This window comes from Phytophthora infestans, genomic scaffold (assembly GCF_000142945.1).
Source record: "Phytophthora infestans T30-4 supercont1.1 genomic scaffold, whole genome shotgun sequence".
In the NCBI taxonomy this organism is placed as follows: domain Eukaryota; phylum Oomycota; class Peronosporomycetes; order Peronosporales; family Peronosporaceae; genus Phytophthora; species Phytophthora infestans.
Genome location: NW_003303758.1, coordinates 2,926,841 through 2,949,949, shown reverse-complemented (window position 1 = coordinate 2,949,949; position 23,109 = coordinate 2,926,841). Strand labels below are relative to the sequence as shown.

The following is a 23,109-nucleotide window of genomic DNA, read 5'->3' as shown; positions in this document are numbered from 1 at the left end:
GCGGTAGAACAGCAAGTGATTGAGGCAAAAATGCAAATGTGCATCATATTAACGCACCTGTACCCATCTGGAAGGATGTTGAAGCGGGATCTGTCCAATCAGCGATTTGTTTTGTTATTTTAGCGAATAAAAAAGAGCGACCAATCACTTGCATAATTCAATACACGTTTTGTTTGCGACGTGGCCGTTTTCGTCAACCACTTTTGCCCATCTTCCTTTTGTACTGATAATAAGAAATCTGAGGTCCTCAGACGTGAGTTAGGTTATTGTAAATTACGCTACATCAACTGACGTTGCAGTTTAACAAGTAGCCGCTGCAGCCGACACCACACTCTTGCATTTGTGTCGATGCGCAGAGCCCTCATTCGCACTTTGCGTGGCCCGCAGACACCTGATCTCCGCAATCACTCTGCTTTCCGCCTTCCTCGTGCGCACCACCATCACTCTTCGTTGAAAATGCAGCTCCCGAGCTCCTCCGCTGCGTATGTCCTGGCACCTGAGCTCACCTGGACGGGTGAGGCTTTCGAGCGTAACATGCACGTGTCCGTGGGCGCCGACGGCTTGATCCAATCCGTCAAACATTCGGCCAAAGTCGACGCTTCTGCTGGCGTCCACAAGCTTCCCGGCCGTGCGCTACTACCTGGCATGGTGAACGCGCATTCGCACGCGTTTCAGCGCGGCTTGCGCGGTCTTGGAGAGACGTACCCGAAAGACTCTGCGCAAAGCAGCTTTTGGACGTGGCGCGAGGAGATGTACAAGCTCGTGGGCGGCATGAGCGAGCAGCAGATCTACGATCTGACTCGTCAATGCTTTTCCGAGATGCGCGACGCCGGCATCACAAGTGTCGGTGAGTTCCACTACTTCCATCACGGTCGACCAGGCGAGGGCAAGAACGGACACAAGTTCGCGTACGACGAGACGGTGCTGCGTGCGGCCAGGGACGTGGGAATTCGCATTGTGTTGTTGAATGCGTACTACGAACACGGCGGCTTCCAGCGAGCTCCCATGGTGGAATCACAGAAGCGCTTCAAGGTCGACTCGCACGACGTCTACTGGAAGCAAATGGACACGCTGCTGAGCAAGCTGGCTGGCGATCCTACTCAGTCATTGGGTGTGGTGGCTCACTCGATGCGTGCTGTGGAGGTACCGGACATTGTCCAGCTGCACGAAGAATCGGTGCGTCGTGGGCTGGTGTTCCACATTCACCTTGAAGAGCAGACGAAGGAGGTGGACGACTGTAAGGCTGCACACGATGGGGAAACGCCCATGGGTCTTCTATTAAAACATCTGAAGATCGATGAGAAGTTTACAGCAGTGCACTGCACGTGGACCAAGGCAGATGAGTTGAAACAGTTCGTGGAGAAGAAGGGTAACGTGTGCATTTGTCCATTGACGGAGGTGAGATATATGGTACTCGGAAGCGTAATTGGCTGCTATTCTGTACTAAACTGTGCCTTGACGCTGAGGTAGGGTAATTTGGGAGATGGCTTCCCGTTCATCGCAAGCTGCTCCGACCGTGTGTGTCTTGGCACCGACTGCAATGCTCGTGTGGACATGTGCGAAGAAATGCGCTGGCTGGAGTACGCTCACCGCCTACATCAAAGCAGGAGAGGTGTTTGCACGGACTCCACTGCAGAGACCGATCTAGCGAAGCTTCTCTTCCGTTATGGCACCAAGAACGGCGCTGAATCGCTCAACTTGCGAGTGGTAAGTATCGTTATCGAGTGAATATGCCAGAAACGAGCATCTTGCTGACATTACGAGTTTTTATATTCTACAGGGTGAAATTAAGAAGGGATACGCTGCTGACTTTGCATTGGTGGACATCGAAGAGGAGCAGCTCAAGTTCTCCACTCCGTCGTCTCTTATGGGTACATTTATCTTCGGAGCTAACGGATCGAGCGTCGTCAAGGCGACGGCAGTAAATGGAAAGTGGCGTAAGACGGTCTCGAAGAAAGTTCAGCAAGAGAGCTCCTCGAACAGTGATGACTCGGCTGTGTCCGATGAGCACAAGGCTCAGATCGAGGCTGCTGCTGCTCTGGCAGACGTCAACAGTGACGACGTTGTGAAGCTTGCCATCGGTCTTAACAGCATCGTCTCGACCTCAGGCGATGAAGCTGCGGTGGGCCAGGCGATTGCTGACTGGCTCACTGCTCGTGGATGGCGTGTGCACAAGCAGAAGGTTCCTCCGCAGGCTGATGCTGCTGTGAAGGCTGACAGGTTCGTACTTACTTCTCGTAATTGGTTATTGCACGTAGATGCTGACGTACTGGCGTCTTGCTGTTTATTTAGATACAACGTGTACGCTACGCGGAGCGACAGCAAGACCCCGCGTCTTCTGTTCAACTCGCACATGGACACTGTTCCGCCGTATCTCCCTCCTCGTATCGATAGCACCACGCTCTATGGCCGTGGTGCCTGTGACGCTAAGAGTTTGATTGCCGGTCAGATGATCGCAGCACAGAAGCTCGCCGAGGCAGGTTTCGGCAAAGACGTTCAGGTTCTCTTTGTCGTGTCTGAAGAAACGGACCACAGCGGCATGAAGAAGGCTAATGAGCTCAACGTCAAGCCCGCTCACATGATTGTTGGCGAACCGACTGCTCTCAAGATGTCGAAGATGCAGAAGGGAGTTCTCAAAATTCAACTCTCGCAGAAGGGAGTGGCAGCACACAGCGGTACGGAGTTGATAGCACTTTGAGGTTTAAATATCGAGCTCACTCTTATCGTTTGTGCTATAGGATACCCGCACTTGGGTGACTCGGCTATCGACCCGATGATCGATGTTCTTTACGCCCTGAAGAAGGAAAACTGGCCAACGACCGAGGAATACGGGAACACGGACCTTAACATCGGCCTGCTCAATGGAGGACAAGCAGCCAACGCTTTGGCTGAGCAATCGTCGGCGATGCTGATGTTCCGCTTGGTGACTGAGCCCAGCGTCATCTATGAGCGAGTTGAGGTAAGCATTTGCACCGGTACTCAAGCTGTTGGCCTTTTGTACTAACTTACTGTTTTGTGGTTGCAGGAAATCGTGGCTGGACGCGTAGAGATGAATCTTTACACTTCCAACGCCCCCGTTCACTTGACTACTGTGGAGGGCTACGACACCGGTGTTGCGTGCTTCAACACGGACATTCCTTACTTTAACTTCGACGGCAAGGCGTACCTGGTCGGTGCTGGAAGTATCACGGATGCCCACTGCCCACGCGAGTTCATCAAGCTTGACGACCTCAAGTGTGTGGTCGACTACTACTTCACACTCGGCAAGCGCCTGATTGAGGACGGCAAATGAGCTGAGCTTAACCCCTTAACGGCTTTTAGAGGACAACCACGTAAAAACGCTTAGAACAACTTGATGATCACGACCTTCATTCGCAACATCACGCTGGAGTGAGAGTTTTGCCGGCATGAGACTTCAGATCGAACAGGATCGGATCGAGATCTCCCCACTCAGCTCGCCACTGAAAAACTCGACTGGAGAAACTAACGCCAATGTGCTTCTCATAGCTCTCGAAGCTTCGTTCAGCTCCTAGTGTGTACTTGCCCGCAGTAAGCGTGTCTTCTTGATTTACTGGCGTCTGGTCAATTCGCAGCAGCTGCTTGACGTAGTGAGCGGAGGCAGTTCGATACCGCTTGGTCTCATCACTTTCCAGCTCTTGGAAAACAGGACGATAGGCTCGAGTCCAAAGGTGATACACCACAGCTTCTGAAGGAGTGAAAAAGTCCCAACCCGAAGTCCACAGCCGTGCAGCCATTGAAGATTCTTCTCCGAAGAACAAGAAGCGTAGAGTTTCATCATACGGCACTTCCTCGATGATTGCTGACGACGAAAATGCAAAGCCGGCAGCCCAGAACAGCGACGGAAGTGGCCTAAGAACGCAACATGCACCATGTTAGCCGTGCCATATCTTTACCCGTGAAAGAAGCAGAAAAATACTCACTTAGTCGTTTTTTTTGCTAGTATTTTGCTGATTTGGCGAAGCATGCCAAGGCTGTCGAAGGAGGAAGCGCAGAGGAGAGTAGGACGGCATTCTGTCGATATCTTTTAGGAGAACAAATTGATTAGGAGATGAAGACATCAATTCATCAAAGCACAGCCTCGTACCTCGTTCGGCAAAGTGTAGCCAAGCGGGTATGTCGTCAGGATTGGCTTCGCCGAGGGACATTTTTCCAGCTCATTGATCAGAAAGCAATCCCATCCAGGCCGGAAACGCATGTGGCTGTCAATCTGGAGGTACAAGTCCTCACCCTGATACAGTTTTTGTGCTTGTCTACGTGCCACACACGGACCCGCAGCTTCCCGGTAATCTACCCAATGCACACGAACTTGGCTCGTCGAATACTTGCTCTCCAAGTAAGCCTGAGTGTCATCCTCATCGTCTGTCTGCAAGCAAATGCCGATAGAAATGCGTTTTGGAAACGTTGCTTGTGCTAGCAAGTTATCGACTGTGTGTCGACATTCCGAGTCGCGGTAGCTTGGGATCGCGACGAAAACGGATGCTTGTTCCGCATGGTCGGAGTTGCTTCCTGTAATTGAGGGAAGCGGACGCGGTACGGACGAGGTCTCCGTTCTTGAAGCTGGAGCAGCTTGGGATTGCTTCCCGTAATACCAAATCGTCACCGCTTTGCGCTCACGATACGTCGGCATCACTTCGTGTTCAACATCAAGGCTGCGAAACACCAGTAGTGTATCGAGGTTGGGCGGAACATCCCAATGATAAGCCGGTAAGAGCTTTGAGTCCTTTAGATGAACGCGAAGATGACCGCCATGTTCTGGTTCCCATCGGTCGTTCAGATAGTACACACACGTGATTAGACGGACGAGTCCGTCCTTGGATACACCTTCTTGCTCGTTCCTATGGGCGTTCAAGTAGGTGTCCACATGTTTGACAAACCGGGCACCGTCTCCTGGCTAAGTGCACATTTCATTAGCCACGTTAGCACAAACGCATACACACGCGACAAATTTTTAACGTACAAAGACTGCAAATTGTGTCGACACAACATTACGCAGATCCAGCTTGGGTGAGACTTTCTTGAGTCCGTACACAAGACTCTCCACCTGTCTGCGTAGGTGCAGAATGGCGGGGTCAACGCTCTCGGTTGGTGCGTTCAAGCCGTTTGGAGTTTGAATCCAGTGGATTTTATCCCCTCGCACCGTTCGGTCATTGCGTAAGCTTTGACCAGCGCCGACTTTTGCTTCGTGGAAGGTTCCGCTCGTCGCTAGTTCTGTCAGTGCGTCTCTCACTGCCAGGGCACTCTGACGACCCAAAAAAGACTCCTTTACCACGATACCGGGAGAATCTGGGTGCTTCAGAGCTGTGCGGCAATAGCCTTTGTCAGGTTAGTAGATCAAACCAGAGTATGACTGCACACGCACCGAAGAGATCCGATGGACTGAGTCTTGCTGCATCATGTGTGACGTCCACGACGACGGGACTGGGGACGTCAGACTGCGTTTTTACTTCCATTTTAATAGGTCGGGGCTTCGGAGGCTCAAGACCGGGCTTCAATGCTGCTGAGGACGACAGCTTATCCCCCAGAGAGGCCTCTACCAAGGCTTGGAGTTGTGGTGAAAGCGCATTGAGCAGGGTTTTCGACTCCATGATCTATTGCTCAAAAGTAGCATTTCTTTACTCAGGAAGACAAACATGTACTACTACTATTTTATATTACGGTATTTTACAGAGGATCAGTGGTTTTGGTGGTCACTGTACCTTTCTAATCTAATGCGCAACTTGGTGTCGCTTCAGCGTCGCGTGTGGGCGCTTGGTGCATCTTCACCCTCTGACGACCACTGCGTTGCGTTTGCTTCAATCCCAGGCGACGCTCACGTGTTTTTCTTGCGCTCTAGTGGCCGTATCGAGTCACTACAACTCGACGAACAAGATGCGCACTCTCCATCCAAAGACTTGGAGCTGTTTCTGGATCTGCGTGAGTTCGTGGAGGACGACGACTCACCCGCAGGCTGCTGGAGATGGATGAACTACGTTGCAGAGCTGGGAATGCTTGTGTGCGCTTCTACCAGTGGCGCGCTCGTCTCGGTGGACTTGGATACCAGGGACGGCGAAGAAGTCGGTAGTGTGGACAGCGGACTGCGCGCAGTCGCATGGAGTAGCAACCAGGAAATGTTAGCGCTTGTCACCGGTGCAGGATCGCTGCTGGTTATGAGTAACGACTGGGAGGTGCTCTACGAGACGGAGATCGAGCGTTCTCTGCCCTCGGAGCTGAAGCTCAGCGCCTCTGCACCGAGCGAAGAGAATTGGTGCTGTGAACTCTGTTGGCGTGAAGACGCTAAGTTTGTTGCATTGAATATTGCAGCACAGCGGAAACAGAATGATAAAGTGGAGGTTGGTGTGGTACAGAAGGTGTTGGTGTTCACCGAGCAGCTCGAGTTCCACGCACTGGGAAGACTCGAGGATGGACGCGCAATCCCGGACCTTGGCTCGGTGCTGCATTGGAGTCAGACTCTCGCATTGATTGCGAGTTGCGAAGTGAGGAAAGGGAGATTCGTTGTGGTGTTTTTCGAGCGCAATGGCCTGCGACATGGCGAGTTTGTCATCCCGGCGGCGTACCGTGCACCGCAGTATCAGGTCGGTAGTGTGCGGTGGAATGCGACGTCAGATACAATTGCAGTGACCTTGCATCCAACGAATGATGACGAGCGATCTGTCATTCAACTATGGTCGAGGAATAATTATCATTGGTATCTGAAGCAGGAGCTCCAACTTCGCACTGGTGATCGACTTGTCGACTTCGCATGGGACGAAGAGATCGCCGGTCGGTTGAACATTGTTGCGTGCTCGTCACATGCACAGACGCTTACTTTGTACGAGCACGAGTTTGCGTGGGATATCTGCAGCGTCGAAGCCGAGCGGTTGACCTTTCCAAGCACTCACCCACAGCGTCAGAGTGTGGCAGTGACGGGAGATATTGATGGATCGAAGCTACTGCTTACACCACTTCATCGTGCGATGGTGCCACCGCCGTTCGCTCTTCTCCAAGCCTCATTTGACGCAGCGATCAACTCGGTTGTCTTTGACTCGCAGACTGAGACGTTGCTAGTGCTGCTAGCAAATGGAGACGTGATATTTGTGGAAAACTACCTTACACCAGCTGATACACGTGCGTCAGCTACAGGTTTGCCACCTCCACCGAACGCTGCTCGAAACGGCAGCTCCAACCCGCCGATGTCGATGACGATCGTGAAAGTGGCGCACACTGTACAAGATGACGATTCTCCCACGCTCTCGAGCCTGCTCTGGGTTCATTTTAACGCTGAGTCCCGAAGACTCTTTTTCGCTGGGAAGTCTGGATGGCGAGATCAACTGGTACTTTGTTCGATGAACACGAAGACAGAGAGCGAGGGAGCTGTAACCGTTCATTGCATTGAGCTCTTCGACGTCCGAAGAGCTTGCGAAGTGCAGCAGGTACTGTCCGAGGATGACCAAGTGATGACTGAGGAAAACTCGGTCGAGCTCGCTGTTCAGACTCACAGTGGGGCAATGTACACGCTGAATATCTTGCCAGATCATGAGCTGGTGCCGACTCCAGTAGCTACGAAGTCCCCGGCGTTCTCGCATATGACTGTGCTGTCTACCAAGCAGCAAAACGAATCGGGTAGCATTTTGGTGATTGGACTTGAAGGTTCAAGTGCGAGGTTGTTCGTGAATGACAAACTATTGGCATCCGCTTGCTCATCATTCCGCTACAGTGCGCTGACTTCAGTGCTTTTATTTACGACGCAAGGACGTGAGTCTCAGCTTCGTATTGCGCCGCTGTCTGGTATCCAGGATCTTTCCTGTAGCCAGGCTTCAGGCTCCCAGGCTGTCAAGTTCGAATCGCGTTCCATTGAACGCGGGGCTTTGCTTGTTGCTACGGTGGGTCAGCGAGCCAATGTCATTGTTCAGATGCCACGTGGAAATCTCGAGTGCATGTCTCCGCGTCTACTGGTCTTAGCACTAGTCGTGAAGCAAATCCAAGCGCGAGATTATGTGACGGCGTTGGAGATCTGTCGTCGCCACCGATTGGATCTCAATATCCTCGTTGACTTCAACCCTCAGGCATTCATCAAGAGCTTTTCGCAGTATCTTGTCCGCTCTTTTCTTTCGACAAGACCAGCTGCAGTTACCAGTGACAGACTCTGTCTATTCGTCACCAACTTGCATGTCGTTGACGTGTGGGCGACGAAATATGGCCCGCTACTGGAGCCATTTAACGTGGTGGAGCCAACCGATGACATTCAAGACGATGCTGTGTACGCTGGCGAAGAAAAAGTCAACACGGTGTGTCGGGAGTTTATGCGTGTAATCCAAGAGCTGACGAGTGACCGCGAGGAAGCAGAAGCTGCTCTGCTGCTGCCTTTCATTACGAGCGCAGTGAAGCAGTCGCCCCCACGGTTTGATGCAGCACTTGGTAGAATCCGGAAGCTGCTACACCCTGACAAAGAGAGCTCTTCTGATAATCGAGCGACGGCTACGCGTGCTATCAAGCATTTAATTATGCTGACAGACGTGGATAGATTGTACTCGGAGGCCTTGGGGTTGTATGATCTGGACCTGGTACGAACAGTGGCGACTCATTCTCAGCGTGATCCGAAGGAATACGTTCCGTTCTTGGATCGCGTGGCACGTCTTGAGAACGAAAACTGGCGCAAGTACACGATCGACGTCCATCTTGAGCGCCACGCGCGAGCGCTGACTCATTTGGCTGCTTTGATTAAGGAGAGCGGCAGTGATGACGAGGCGGAGACGAACAAGCTGCAGGATATGGCTCTCGACTTGATAAAGCAAGGAGAGCTGTATGACCAGGCCTTGGAGTTGTTTCCCCTAGCTCCAGTGAAGCAGAGTGGCCGTGACTTCCGTCAACAAATTTTGAGACTGAAGGGCGAGTTCCTGGACACAGAGAAGACGTACGAGGCTGCGGCTTATGTCTATTTGGCGGCATCGGAGACGGAAAAGGCCCGACGTTCGTTCGTCGCTGCGCGTAAGTGGCAGATGGCGTTGGCCTTAAGCGCTCGTGATCAGACCCCCGACAAACTACGCAATGAAGCCTACGCCCTTGCGCAAGAACTTTTGAATAATCAGCAACAAGACGGAGCGGTGGACGATATCCTTGCTGTGTCAAGAATCTACGTCGAGTATTGCAACGACGTTGATGAGGCTGTGGCGCTACTGGTTACACATCAGCAGTGGGGAGAGGCGTTGCGTGTAGCTTACCTGCATCGACGTGACGATCTTGTGGAGAGCGATGTCGAGCCTGGCGTGCTGCAATGCTGCGACGATGTCCAGGAGGAGTTAGAACGCAAGGAGAAACAGTACGACAAGTACTGGAAGCGTCTGACTACCATTCGTGAACAGAAGCGGCTGTTCAAGCTGCATGGTATCGACGGTAGTCGATGGGATCAGGGCAATGGGGGAGACGCTGATACTGATGCTGGTAGTATTCGCTCTGGGGCTTCGAGCGCTGCAGACAGCGCTCTTTCTTACGCTTCGGTCAGCTCAGTAGGCAGTCACAACAGTGCCGCAAGCATCGGGAACTTCTCGATGCAGTCGCTGTCATTGGCGACTGCGAGTCACTTCTACGCTACCCAAGCACTTGGGGATTCTGGCAAGAAGCCGAAGACAAAAGCAAAGCATGGAGGTATTCCTTCTCGTCGAGAGAGACGGAAGAGAATGAAGGAGGGCAGCGCCGAAGAGGAATCTTACGTTGAACAGCAGCTTTCGGAGCTGCGACCGAATGCAGCGTTGGCACGAGAAGTTGGGGGTCTGCTCGAAATGTTAACATTCTTTGGCCGCGTACAACAAGCACAAAAGCTACAGACCCAACTCGCAAGTTTCGAAAAATGCATCGCTGACAAGAGAAGCTCGTCGTTCTCTCACATCGCAGCAGACAGAGCTGCGTCCAGCAGCGAAGACCGAGATGGCGAGGCCTATCCGAGATGGCGGTTAGAAGCACTGCAAGGTTAAAATGCTACTTCAGATAATTTTTGCGGCGTTTCTTTTTATCTAGCCTCAATAACACGTTAGCGGCCTGACGTGTCATTCATTTAGAATTCCTAAATTAGGAACAGTACCGGTATCTTCATGCCGAAATCCCTTAATTAAGCTTAAACGCTACATAATAGAGCTAATCCATGATTCGCTGCGTCCTCCTCGCGAAACCTTTACGAATTGTTGGGACGTTTCCTCTATCGACGGCCGCCATGCGTCTACGCAGCAGTGGGCTCGTAGAAAAAGATGACGTAGTGAAGGACGAAGCGGAAAGTCTGCCACGTAGAGCAGAGGGTGAAGCACAAGGCTTGAAACGCGAAAAGGAGGATGAAACGACTTCACTGATCTCCAAGAAGAAAGTGAAGAAAGCGAAGACGAAGAAGGAGCGAGCTCCTCGTGCGGAGCCCAGTGGCTGGAAGGAGATTCTGCGTGGAATCGAGCAGATGCGCGCCAAGAAAGACGCCGAGGTGGACAAATACGGCTGCGAGGTGCGCACATGGCTCTAGTTAAGGTGCTCAGGGCTTGGTAAGAATGTGGTGACTGCAGGTTTTCTTCGATGAGAACATTCCGCCTCATGTGTGTCGCCTCCACGTGCTTATCTCTGCCATGCTGAGCAGTCAGACTAAAGACCCTGTGAACGCCGCAGCCATGGGTCGTCTTATCAAGCATGGTGTGATCATTTTCTACCTCTTTTATAACTGACGCTGAGAGTAGTGCTAGAAGCTGATTGCCGTATGTATTGTGTAGGATTGACAGTGAAGACGATGCTTGAGATCGACCAGCACGACCTCGCCCAGCTGATTCGACCCGTGGGCTTCTTCAATTATAAAGCCAAGTACATTAAGCAGACAGTATTGATTTTGTCCAAGCAGGCGGAGGCGGAGGGCAAAGATGTCGTTGACATTCCCAGCACTTACGAAGAACTGATAGCACTTCCCGGGGTCGGGCCAAAGATGGCGACGCTTGTGATGAATTGCGCGTGGAAGAAGTATGTTTACGTACATGCTTTCGATTAGTTAATACTAACCACGTCGGCGCTTGCCTTACAGTACTGTGGGAATATGCGTGGACACGCATGTGCATCGTATCTCAAATCGTCTCAAGTGGGTGAAGACATGGAACAAGAACAACCCAAAGTCACAAGATCCTGAGAAGACTCGAGCGGTAGGAAATCAGTCGCATGGCTGATTTTGAAGCAGTGATCTGATTCGGTGAATTTGAATTGCAGGAGCTTGAGGATTGGCTACCAAAAGAACACTGGGGCCCCATCAACCCGCTGCTGGTTGGGCTCGGACAGACCATTTGTCTCCCTCGAGGTCCCAAATGCAGCGAATGCAAAATACAGAATATTTGTCCGTCGGCAAATAGCTCTGCGATATAAAAGTTGGATAAATCTTCTTCAAAAAGTTCGTAAACGAGATAGCGCATACTACAGTAGTATTCATGACTCGAAAGCTGAGCTGAAGGTATCTGCATGCATTTTAGAGATACATTTAAGTGCTTTTGTCAGTCGAATTCCGACGAGCTACAAGCCAGGCCAGTTAGGTAGATGATCTGCCAGACTTTCTTCCTCTGTAACCCGTTCGGTTTTAAATAGTTCGATAAACTAGCCAGTAATACACTACGTTAGTACAAAATAATCACTTTTTCGCTAGCAGAAATCTCTCAACTTACCTGTTGATCCATCATTCGAGGCTTTGGGGCAGAGAAGCGGATGTATTCGTCGAAGATCGAACTAAACGCCCAGCGCTGCACCTTACGCAACGATCCGACCAGGCAGCCGGTGCGGTGCTACAAACATCACTTTGGTTAGCCAGGATTGCACTCATTTTGCAGACATTAAAAGCCAAGTGCCTGTACCTTTCCCTTGTTGCAATGAATAAGCATGGGATGGTTGCGCTTGTCTAGCACAGCCTTCAGCGCTGCCACAATACCATCCTCCGGGATGTCCACAAAAGGCTCCTACAGTAGCTCATCATCAAGCCGTCAAAATCGTCAGCCCATATCCACTTTAAAAAGGTGTTGCGTTCCGGCCGACCTTGTTTCCTGGAACGCCGAACTGCAGTAGCTTGATGCCGTGCATCTTGTTGAACTCCGTGTTTGCCAGCGGATAGTCCTCCAGTACCAGTGTCAGGATGGACTTGAGCTGAAGTGACTTTTTCAGGAAGGCAAAGTTTTTCTTCTTAGGGAATCCACCTTACAGTAGTCACTCCCTCTCAGCAATTATTCCCTTATTTGCCCAATTACAGCTCGTAGCACGCACTTCTATAGAGCCCCTTCTCAATCATAGCAAAGTTCTCGGGCGGGATGAGTTCTTCGTAGTCTCCATCTTCCTCCTCCACAGCTTTGACGCGTGCGGGGTCGCCTGCCAGCACCACAGACGACGAGGACAGCGTCGCCATCATGCTGCAGCACTATGAGTTTTTATTGGATTAAAACTTGTTTTAGCCAATCATACTCTATCCTCTCTCTACAAGAACACCACTCAATAGCTCTTGCAGCATGGCTGACACCACGCCCAAGCGTAACGAGGACGACGTCCATGCAGTCCCTAACAACGATGCAGAGGCTCTGGCTCCGCCTCAACCAGGTACTAAGCGCAAGAAATTATCGCGGACGGCACTGACGTTGCGTGAGAAGGCCATCGTCAAGAGCTTCTGCGAGCAAAAGGTGACAGACTGCAAGGCTCGAGGAGACCTAGTGCCGTCTCAGGGGGTTCTGCGACGGGAGGTGGCTGCCCAGTTCGGCTGGTCTTGCGGTCGATCTACATTATCTAAAATCATCGCCATGGACTGGAAGCTGTTGCGGGGTAGCCACGAGGGCGGCGAAGCACCAAGAAACCCCAACATGAAGCGACGTCGACGTCCTCTGTTCCCGGCGTTCGAGGCTGATTTGGTCAAGTTCATCACCGCCCATGTTAGTGAAGAGGACAGCAATAAAGATGCTTCTGGATTTCTAGAGCAATCTCAGTCAGAGATTGCTGGTAGTGGAAATACAGGATCTGTGGCCGAAGAAAAAGGAACCCCGTCGAGTGCTATTCGACGTCGACCTTTAACGGAGGCGTTGATTCTGGAAGAAGCACAACGACTCAAACAAGTGCATGGAGTGTCGGATGAAATGCTTGTTCTCTCGGTCGGATGGTTGGCGCGATTCAAGCATCGACACTGTATTCGTTTGCGCAAACCATCTGGCAAGAGCACGATGCCGCTACATCAGCAAGTTGGTAGTTCTGAGTCGATCTCAATGGGTGCGTGGAGTGCAGGGTTTATACCGACTAGTCTACCACAAACTCAAGTCGTGACTGAGCCATCGATATCTCGCCAAAGTGGAGTGGACTCCGCGGTAGGAGGTGATGAGCATCTCTTGCCACCGTCGATTCAGCAGGTGGTCAATCTACAATTGGCTAGCGGCTCGGAGAGCTCAGTGGCAGTAACGAGAGCAGCAGTATGCTCTGCTCAATGGCATCACACTAAACGCTCATCAGCTTCTGCACTACTGGAGCAGATACCTCGGAGCATTCGTGAATTGGTCTGCACCTGTCAACAGTACGATGACTTTATAGGTGCTATTGGTGGACTAAGGGTGGCTGTCGTGGGACTTGGCAGTTTTGTGGACGCTTTTGTCCTATCCCAGGCGGTCGGTGCAAGTGGATCTGTGACTTGTGTTGAAGCAAGCACGTCGAACATTTACGCAGCAGAGCGAATTGCTGAAAGTTTCTGTCTTAGCACGTTGGGGCTACCAACAGTCAACATGACGTTCATCATGGGAGAATACAGCGGTATGCCCCAGTCTTCGTCTGCAGGGGGTAACAAACTCAAGAGTCTTCAAGGTCAGCTTGATCTCGTTATATGCAACTGCTCGCTCCAATCGTTGGAGTTTCCTGCCAGTAAAAATGCGGTTCTGGAGCTGGCGTTTAGTCTCCTGAAAGTTGGAGGGGAGCTGCGAGCGACAGATTTGGTGTGTTCTCGACGACTTTCTTCGTCCGAGTGTGAAGAGGCTCGTTTAGCAATGGCAGTGAGTGGGGAGAGCTCCAAGCAATTGCAGCAAAAACTACTACTTGGTGCACCCTATGTAGGTGATCTGAAAAGACTCATTCGGACGCTTGGTACTGATGTTGACGTGCGGACCGAAAGCTGCATTACAGCAGCAATCGATAACGCGGTAGCCTCTATTCTTCCGCCTCTTGCTACTGCCACTGACGTTCGGTTTTATCCAGCCACCTTTCACGTTTTCCGTATTCAAGATGTTGAAGAACCTCGGGAGGATTACGGACAAACTGCAATTTTCAATGGTAGCGATGGGGACGACAAGTCTGTCGTCGGTGGAGCTTTGTCACGCTCGTTTCGACTTGATGACGAGTGGAATTTTGACAAAGGGGTGCGTATGCTAGTTGACGGCAACACTGCACAAATATTGCAGACAACTTGGATGCGAAGATACTTTTCAGTGAGTGGGGATCGATCTAGGCATGCTGGGCCATTTGCGCGAGCACATGTCGTGTCGTCGGACTCAGGTAATGCAAGTGGACACGCTATGATGGTTGATCAGTCTGCGGTCGTAGTAGCTTCTCCCTCGACTGAGCCACTTGAGATCGCGAATATTTAGCCGGCCGCAAGGCAATCCAGGTTCTTCAATTTCATGACGATTTATAAATTCTGTTGGTGCTCTTATTGTAGCGAAAGAGCACAGTTTTTCAACAAGACCACTTCTTATGAGCTGCTTGGTGGAACATCGTTCAAGAGTATCGAACATGTGCCATGACATGCACCAACTTCAACTTTCAACTCACAGATGTGGGCCACCCGAATCCAACGAAAGTTTCGCGTTTTTCATTGGCCTAAACGAATTTCATCCAATCATATATAATCGGACCTGCCCGTTGTAGCCAATTAGAATAACCTGAACACGCATTCTAAAGCAGTGGTGCACGAACACCACGAAATTCATTCCGCATCCGGTTCAAGACCCCAAGCGTCATCCGAACTCTCGTCCACATGGCCCACATCTTGCACGCTGTGTCCACAGGCTCGCAGGCCTCGCTGGTGCCTATCAAGCGCGCGCTGCTGTCCGTGTCGGACAAGACTGGCGTCGTGGAGCTGGCCACGTACTTATCGCAGCACGGTGTGGAGCTGCTGTCCACGGGTGGCACTGCTAAGGCTCTCCGCGATGCCAAGCTGCCTGTCGTAGATGTGTCGACATATACTGGCTCGCCCGAAATCATGGACGGCCGCGTTAAGACCCTGCACCCTAAGATCCACGGTGGTCTGTTGGGTGTGCGTGGCAACGCTCAGCACGAGGCGGATATGGCTGCCAACGGCATCCAGAACATCGACCTAGTGGTGCTCAACCTCTACGCGTTTGAGGCTGCCGTGGCCAACGGTGGCGACTTTGACACGTGCATCGAGAACATCGACATCGGTGGTCCGTCCATGCTGCGTTCGTCGGCCAAGAACCACAAGGCTGTGGTCATCTGCTCCAGCCCGTCGCAGTACCCGACGCTCATCCAGGAGCTCGAGACCAACAAGGACTCGCTCAGCACCTCTATTGAGTTCCGTCGCAGCTGCGCCGCCGCCGCCTTCTCTCTGGCGGCGTCGTACGACTCGTCCATCTCGTCGTGGCTTAACGGCCAGCTCGGCACTTCGGCTCCTACCGTCACTCGCGTGTATAAGAACGAATTCCCTCTTAAGTATGGATGTAACCCGCACCAGAACCCTGCTGCCATCCTCAGCCGTGTCGGTAGTAAGCTGCCTTTCACGGTACTTAACGGTACCCCTGGTTACATTAACCTGCTGGACGCTGCCAACGCCTACCAGCTCGTGCGTGAGCTGCGTCTGTCTCTTGGTCTCCCCGCTGCTGCTTCGTTCAAGCACGTGAGCCCTGCTGGTGCTGCTGTCGCTGTGGACCTCGAGGAGGGTCTCCACGCTGCGTACGAGGTCGGTAACGTGACGTTGACCCCGCTGTCGCTCGCTTATTTGCGTGCTCGTAACGCGGACCCTCTTTCTTCGTTCGGAGACTTCGTTGCTGTCAGCGACATTGTGGACGAAGCTACCGCTAAGATCCTTAAGCGTGAGGTGAGCGACGGTATCATCGCCCCAGGCTACGAGCCGGCGGCCTTTGAGATCCTTAAGGCTAAGAAGGGCGGCAAGTTCATCATGCTTGAAGCCGACCCGAACTTCGTGCTGCCGGACATCGAATACCGAGAGGTTGCTGGCATCACGTTTGCTCAGAAGCGTAACGACGTCATTTTCTCGGCTGAGAAGCACCTGGCTGACGTGCAGACCACTGGTGCTGGTGCTCTGACAGACGCCAAGAAGCGCGACTTGGCTCTTGCTGCTATCACGCTCAAGTACACGCAGTCGAACTCGGTCGGCTATGCAAAGGACGGTCAGATGATTGGTGTGGGTGCTGGTCAGCAGTCCCGTGTGGACTGCGTCAAGCTCGCTGGTCGTAAGGTGGCAATCTGGCACCTGCGTCAACACCCCAAGGTGCAGGGTCTTGCCTTTAAGAGCACTGTCAAGCGCCAGGAGCGTGTGAACGCCCGTGTGCGCTACATTGAAGGCGACATGGCGCCTGCTGAGCTCGAGACGTTCAACGCGCTCTTCGAGACTGTCCCGGAGCCGCTCACGACTGCCGAGAAGGACGAATTCCTTAAGAACCTAACGGACGTGAGTCTGGCGTCGGACGCTTTCTTCCCGTTCCGTGACTCCATTGACCACGCCACTAAGCTGGGCGTCAAGTTCATTACTCAGCCTGGTGGCAGCACTCGTGACGGCGACGTCAAGTCTGCCTGCGAGGAGTTCGGCATCACTATGGCCTTCTCCAACCTCCGTCTTTTCCACCACTAAGTGTCAAAGTTACAGAGAGCGATGACAAGACTGAAGAGTAACATAGGGTACCCCCAACTTTGGGCGTACCCTTCGTACCCTGTCTTCTGCAGCACGATCTTTTCCGACGAGCGTGTAATCAAGGGCTATACAGTACTTATAATGGACTGCATGTTTGCTTTCCCACTCTTATCAGTTAAGCGGAATGGTTCTTCTACATCACTTCAAGTTCAAAACTGAAGTTTTCGTTATCTATCTACCCTGTTGCTACTTCAGCACATTACTGCGTCTTCTTGTCTTCATCCACCGCCTTGTTGATGCACTTGAAGTAGATTGTCGAGCCAAACACAAGAACAGCGAAAATCGCTGCCCAGATGAGCTTAACGTACAGCGGGAATGGCGCCGTGAACATCCCTTGGCCATGTTTGATGATCACCAGCACCTCAGAGACGACAACGGCGATGCCCAGCCAAGCACGTGGTCCAAGCTTCATCACAGGCATCTTCTTGCCTTCGTAGTTCATAGTAAACGAGCAAAAGATGTAGTATTCCGCCACTGCGTAGCTGCCTGCCGAGTACCACACGGCAAGACGATAAATGTTCACGTTGCTGCTTGCAGGTACCCACAGCACCGTCTTCAAGAAGAACGAGTTGAGCATCATGATCGAAAGAATCGTTACCATAGACATCACACGCCAGAATCGCTCTGCCGATCGGAAAATCTTCCAGTCGTAGGCCATCCAGTAGGCTGGCGTGAATTGTGCCAACGCACGCTTAGCTTTGCCAGTTAAGTAGGGGATTTTACGGATACCGACCCAGTTAAAGCGACGCATCTCGAAGTACCGACAGATCTTCATGCCCAAGTAAATACCAGCAGCGTTGCATGTGAAGATGTCGAAGAAGAGGTGGTCCCACCAGCACTCGTTAAAGTTGGCTAGCCAATGACTGAACGTGATCTCGTACAGCTCGAACATGATACTTAATATCCACGAGATCATCTTGCTGCGTACCATTAAGGAGCCCACAATCCAGCCGAAGAAGTGCATGATTACGAATCGATCGTAGAACGTCGCTTTGATGTTGGCAAAGTGCGAGTCTGGGTTCTCGGGCGTGTATACCCTGCAGTCCGAAGCGTAAGACGTCTCCGGGAGCTCCGTACCAAGACTGGGATCGAAGAGTTTCATGAACTGACGAGCGTCATGTGTTTTTAGGAATAGCAGAACGATCAGTAACATTTCGTAGAGGATGAAGAGACCGGTGAGAAGACGCCACACGATTGGGTGTGGACGCACGAAGTGGCCGTCGGGTAGTTGCAGACTGCAGTACGTGAGGAAGAAGACGCAAGCGTACTTGACACCACGCTTGACGTCGGCCGCGAACTGTTCGTTCGGATCCTCGAGCGTTGCCACCGGCTCGTGGAAAGCAGCGTAGACGATCCAAAGCATAAGCAACAACCCAGCGGTCAGTGTGTGTGGACTGCTGATCCATTGGCTCTCGTTGTCGTCGTCCACTTCCACTGTCTCCTCCATACTCCACTTGCGGTTTTCGTAGTTACTGCCGGGTTCATTGCCGTATACCTCTGGAGCATCATCCAAGTCGGAATTGCGACGAGAGCGCAGCACTGTACGCTGCGCCACCTCGTCCTGCATTTCGAGTAGCTTTTCGTCTGCGGTTGAGAAGTGATAGCAACAGCACTTTTTGTTGGATGCAATTGTGATGCACTTTTATTGCAAAAGTGCATCAAACGGTACTGTAGCTGTCTGATTTTAAGAAGAAAAACAGGTTGGTGGTGTTTTATTGTGTCTGATAAGGTAGAGTCATCAGATTCGCAAACCATTTTCTCTTTTTTTAGTTGACCTTCTTCGTTGTTCATGTATTAATTTCTCTGTTTCGTGTAATTTCGTGGGTACTATTAGTGCGCCATAAGATGCACGGCGTCGTTGAGTTTGGTAGTTGTGGTGTGCAGTGCCACGTGAATGAGTTTCTTGAAAGCTTCGGAGGCCTCGTTATCGGGCAGATCGAGCATCAGAGTCTTGTGCACCCACTTGATGCAGTTAGCGCTGTGAAGCTCGGGGATGCCACACGTAAGCGCCAAAACCAACAATGTAATGAGAAGGTTCGAGTTGGTACGCAGCACCTGGAACGCCTCGCATGCGAGTTGCTGAAACTGTTGATAATTCTCGCTCTTCTTGCCTCCCATTGTGTCTAGCATCGAAGGGGTAAACACGAACGGGGCCCGTTCACGCTTGACACCTAATTTCGACTTGAAATTCCCCAGAAAATGGCCAAAGTCGATGTGGAAAAACTTTCCTGAACGCTGCAACATAATGTTATCGTTGTGGCGGTCTCCAATGCCCAAAACGTATGTTGCTACACAGTAACCTGCACAGGAGCGTACGAAATTCTGCGTTGTTTCCGAATCTCGACTAGACGTCGATTTCTTACGGCGACGAGGAGACAATTTTGGGAAGCACGAAGAAATCGATCGAGCACGCTCTTCATCCTTCGCTGGGCTACTAGGAGCAGAGCCGGTTGGCGATACAGCATCAAGTGCAGCATCAGCAGAAGTGGCTCGTGCTTTGTTCGTCGGAGAACCTGGTTGTTTATACAACCACTCCGAGAGAACGCCGTCCTTAATAAGAGCATCTTTTGCCGCATTGAGTTTCCTACCAAGTTTTGTTATCGACTTTGCGTGACGAGCGTATATGATGCTCGCCAGTGTCTCCGAATCACCAACCACTTCAATCATACCTATTTCGTCACCCGTGGAGATGCAAGCATACGGTAATAGACAGAGATCAAGTCCAGCCTCACGCCATAGATCATCCATGACGCGAAGAATCTGAAGAACCAGTTGATCTTGACGGAGATCGTCGCCAGCTTTAAAGATCACATACGGTCGGCCATGTTGCGCTTTGGCGCTTTCGAACTGTAAGAACAGTGGACGTTTCTTCGACTCCATCACTCGACAGCTCTCCACAATAACACGAGTACAGTAAGATCGTGGTTGCAGAGGCAGCTGGAAGGTATCAGGAAAGACGACAGCTTCCAATGCCTTGTGCAACTTCTCCTTACGAGCTGTGGATGAGGACTCACTTTTGACGATTGCTGCGACCTCCTCGAGTTTCTTCATCACGTAAACCGACTGACGGATCTCTAACTTGTAGTTTCCACAAAGCTGAAGATATTGGGACGAGATCAGGTTAAAGCGTTCGGCTGTTTGCTGGTTGTGTGACTCTGCCTTTAGAAACCAATACAGCAAATAGCCAATCTGTGACGGGTTTGTCAATGCACGCATCAGTAGGAACCGAGCGAGCGCTGAGTCATGGTAACGTTCGTTCTTCAGCGCCTGAACTAGCTGCAGTAGATACAGTTGCAGTCGATAATCGGGCAACGCGTGCATGCATCGAACAGCGTAAGCGCGCACTTTAGGGTCCGAATAGAGAGGACTCAGCAATTGGAGAGCTTGCAGGTAAGTCGGTTGCTTCCAGTGCAACAGCAAGCGATACGCCTCCAGCACCTGCTCCCGATGTCCCCAATCCACGGACAGTAGAAACGCAGGGAGCAGTGCCGAATCTTCCATCAACATCAGTCGAGAAGTCCAAATGAAAGTGCGATCGTCAGCTGACAGATCGACCAGCGGGTCTCTTCTCAGTCGCTGTAAGAGCCTTTGCTTGTCCACTGGAATAGTCTCTAAAGACAGGATCTCACGAGACTCGGACTTTCGCTCACTAGCACGCTTGAAGAAGATAGACGCTCGGAAGGCGATACTCTTCTTCTTGCTTGAGGAGATGCTCGAGAAGGCAAACGATTGAGGACACGAGCCTGATAACTCCAGCGTGACCTCCATACTGCCAACTTTGTGGCGGTTGAGTTTGTCATGGCGTAAACAATTCTCGATGTCAAGAGGCGTGATTATTCCCGATCCCGCAGGAAGCATCACGATCTCCATGAGTGTACTTCCGGTTCGTAATGTGTGTCCAAAGTCGAATAAGTGAAGTCCACTCCACGCAATCACGTCACCTGCTTTAGTCGTAAAGGTGAACTTTAAGTGCGAGCCGTGGGGCATATCGATCAAGCGAAGACCCATTTCGATACCACCACTGGGGTCGCAAGTGACCTCGCGACTAGTTGAAGACAGGTGCGATTTGTCTCCATGTGAGTCACGGTGTGACTCATACCGCAGCAAGGTGCTGGTCTCATAGAGAACTGTCGATCCATGTTGGATGCTGATTTTCGCGACGGAAATAGTCTCGGAGATATTCAAGTGAGTTTTTCCGATGTTTAGGACGAGTTGGCGATGGTCTTGTTGAACTGGACCTTCGGGCGGAGAAGGGAACAACTCTAACTCGCAGGTTCCAGTAGCACCAGGTGGCGCTGTATCGGTGTGTGACGACACGTAAAAGAAGCGCTCGTAGTGGAAAAAGAGATAGCGCCCAATCTCCTCCGTGACAAACTCAAGGATACAGAAGTCGTTGCTGGTGGCAGAGCCCACATCGCCTTCATGATCGCTGGGTTCAATGATGACCTCCAACACACCCACAATCTTGGCAGTTCCCGTTGAGCCGCCATTAGTCTGCATGGCATCAAACTCGAAGAATGGAGCTGCTAGAACGATAGTATCTGGTTGGTAGAGTTCCCGAGCTACGTCATCTTCATCTAACTCGTCTCTCAGCAACTCTACCGCGTCTTTAACACAAATCGGCCCGCCCGTCTCGAGAACCCGCTGCCCGGTACTTGACGTAATATCCACGCTTCTCTTCGACAGTCGTTCGTCAGAAAACTGACCCAAAAAATAAAGTCATCAGGCCGACAATACATAACAGTGAAGAGGGTTAGAAGTACCTTGATGACAAGCGCGTTGTTGACTTTGTCGAGTGCATAGATTCTCACTTTACGGGCCGAGAAAATTGAAGTCAAGGCGTTTTTCAGGTATTCAAGAGTGTGATCGAGCTCGTTCTCGGGCGTGATATTTGGGAAATGATCCTTGCAAAAGGTTTTGACAGAGCAGTTGGCAAAGCCACCACGCTCGGTTGCAGGATATTCGCTTTTCTGTCGGATGAGGCTGAATTGCAACGCCCACTTCTTGAAACTCTCCATCTGTAGAAAAAGTAATTGATTTAGATACCAAAAGAAGAGATTGTTTTGCCACAGATTTCTTTTTTTTACCTCACTTGCCTCAGGAGCCAAGTCGTTCTTGTCTGCATCGATAAGCGCGGCACTTGCGGCGTTTATTTCCAAGATAGTCTAATATAGAGAGGATAAGTTTTAAATTTGTGGCTAAAAACACCACAACAACGACGCACCTTCATAGGTATCGTCAGATACTCTGCCAGCTCCATCGCTATCACTTTCATGTCCGATGAGTCGTGAACAGAGAAGTAGTCACCAATGCCAAGTCGGAGTTGCGGGTAAAGCGATGCCTGATTCAGTGCCATGGTACTTGGGACAGAAGCCTTAGACAAGGCTAAGTTGCCACTTATGACAACGCAGAAATCGCCTTCCTGTTGCAGATTCGCGTTCGCAATGCCCAGCGACAACGTTTCACCCGGACGTAAGCGGACGCGTCGACTCGCTGCAACTAAATTCTTGATTTCTTCCGCCGAGAACGCGTTGAAGTACGGTACGCTGCAAATGAGCGACGTTGGCTGCATTTCATCATTGCACATATTAGCTTTCAAGAAAGAGAATTTTAGATATCATTCTATCAGCTGACCGAAATATGTTGCTGTCTCAACTCGATTTCGTTCTTGGTTCGGTCATTGAACTGCATGTTCATGCGCTTCATGAACATGAGCTGACGAAATGCTAACTTCCACTTGTTCTCCTTTACTTGCGGTTCCGTAATCTTCTGAAGTTCAAAATCATTGTGTGTGCTCCCCAACTGTGCAGGAGCAGCTTGACGCGCTTCCTCCGAGTTCACTGGGTTGTCCTGAGTTGTCTTCTTGCCATTTAAGGACAACCTCAAATCACCTGGACTCACCACCTCACTCATTGTGCTGTTCGCGTCGGGGTTCTAAGAAACCACTGAACGAGTATGGCTGTGCTGCTCGACGCTTCAGCCATCCGTTTCCATTATTCAGTTCAAAAATAAGCACTTTTCATCTTTTGTAACGGCGAATCACGAGAAATCTGCAGGAGCATTTAGATTTTTAGGCGGAAAGAGGTTAGGATGAATTTCTTTCTTTTTTTCGACCTCTGTGCCTGGGTGTCTATACTCGAGTAATTTTAAGTACAAGCTTCCAAGAAACTATGTTAGAAAAATGAAGTGAGAAAAAGAGGAACATGAATGTG

At 51.2% G+C, this 23,109-nt stretch overlaps 9 protein-coding genes across 9 annotated transcripts; 5 read left to right on the top strand and 4 right to left on the bottom strand.

Moving 5' to 3' along the window:
- Positions 1–348: 348 nt before the first annotated feature.
- PITG_00577 (uncharacterized protein) lies at positions 349–3,292 on the top strand (the record flags this gene model as incomplete). The annotated part of the gene is made up of 7 exons (XM_002909118.1): positions 349–573; positions 619–1,398; positions 1,471–1,707; positions 1,781–2,220; positions 2,293–2,675; positions 2,739–2,959; positions 3,026–3,292. 7 exons carry the CDS (start codon positions 349–351, stop codon positions 3,290–3,292), a joined length of 2,553 nt encoding a protein of 850 aa, XP_002909164.1.
- Positions 3,293–3,568: 276 nt separating this feature from the next.
- PITG_00576 (uncharacterized protein) lies at positions 3,569–5,471 on the bottom strand (the record flags this gene model as incomplete). Its single annotated transcript, XM_002909117.1, has 4 exons — positions 3,569–3,870; positions 4,249–4,912; positions 4,979–5,319; positions 5,381–5,471. The coding sequence occupies 4 exons, from the start codon at positions 5,469–5,471 to the stop codon at positions 3,569–3,571; spliced, it is 1,398 nt and encodes a 465-aa protein (XP_002909163.1).
- A 258-nt stretch (positions 5,472–5,729) lies between these two features.
- Positions 5,730–9,968, top strand: PITG_00575 (elongator complex protein 1, putative; the record flags this gene model as incomplete). The annotated part of the gene is made up of 2 exons (XM_002909116.1): positions 5,730–6,302; positions 6,366–9,968. 2 exons carry the CDS (start codon positions 5,730–5,732, stop codon positions 9,966–9,968), a joined length of 4,176 nt encoding a protein of 1,391 aa, XP_002909162.1.
- Positions 9,969–10,133: 165 nt separating this feature from the next.
- Positions 10,134–11,180, top strand: PITG_00574 (endonuclease III-like, HhH-GPD superfamily base excision DNA repair enzyme, putative; the record flags this gene model as incomplete). Its single annotated transcript, XM_002909115.1, has 4 exons — positions 10,134–10,480; positions 10,539–10,662; positions 10,740–10,980; positions 11,042–11,180. 4 exons carry the CDS (start codon positions 10,205–10,207, stop codon positions 11,178–11,180), a joined length of 780 nt encoding a protein of 259 aa, XP_002909161.1.
- Positions 11,181–11,498: 318 nt separating this feature from the next.
- Positions 11,499–12,075, bottom strand: PITG_00573 (tyrosine-protein phosphatase, putative; the record flags this gene model as incomplete). The annotated part of the gene is made up of 4 exons (XM_002909114.1): positions 11,499–11,564; positions 11,667–11,783; positions 11,853–11,954; positions 12,031–12,075. The coding sequence occupies 4 exons, from the start codon at positions 12,073–12,075 to the stop codon at positions 11,499–11,501; spliced, it is 330 nt and encodes a 109-aa protein (XP_002909160.1).
- A 1,667-nt stretch (positions 12,076–13,742) lies between these two features.
- Positions 13,743–14,442, top strand: PITG_00572 (uncharacterized protein; the record flags this gene model as incomplete). Its single annotated transcript, XM_002909113.1, has 2 exons — positions 13,743–14,373; positions 14,429–14,442. 2 exons carry the CDS (start codon positions 13,743–13,745, stop codon positions 14,440–14,442), a joined length of 645 nt encoding a protein of 214 aa, XP_002909159.1.
- Positions 14,443–14,952: 510 nt separating this feature from the next.
- Positions 14,953–16,837, top strand: PITG_00571 (bifunctional purine biosynthesis protein PURH, putative; the record flags this gene model as incomplete). The annotated part of the gene is made up of 1 exon (XM_002909112.1): positions 14,953–16,837. The coding sequence occupies one exon, from the start codon at positions 14,987–14,989 to the stop codon at positions 16,835–16,837; it is 1,851 nt and encodes a 616-aa protein (XP_002909158.1).
- A 259-nt stretch (positions 16,838–17,096) lies between these two features.
- Positions 17,097–18,464, bottom strand: PITG_00570 (phosphatidylserine synthase, putative; the record flags this gene model as incomplete). Its single annotated transcript, XM_002909111.1, has 1 exon — positions 17,097–18,464. One exon carries the CDS (start codon positions 18,462–18,464, stop codon positions 17,097–17,099), a length of 1,368 nt encoding a protein of 455 aa, XP_002909157.1.
- Positions 18,465–18,727: 263 nt separating this feature from the next.
- On the bottom strand, positions 18,728–22,253 carry PITG_00569 (phosphatidyl inositol kinase (PIK-B); the record flags this gene model as incomplete). Its single annotated transcript, XM_002909110.1, has 4 exons — positions 18,728–21,598; positions 21,661–21,915; positions 21,985–22,062; positions 22,122–22,253. The coding sequence occupies 4 exons, from the start codon at positions 22,251–22,253 to the stop codon at positions 18,728–18,730; spliced, it is 3,336 nt and encodes a 1,111-aa protein (XP_002909156.1).
- Between the last annotated feature and the right edge of the window lie 856 nt (positions 22,254–23,109).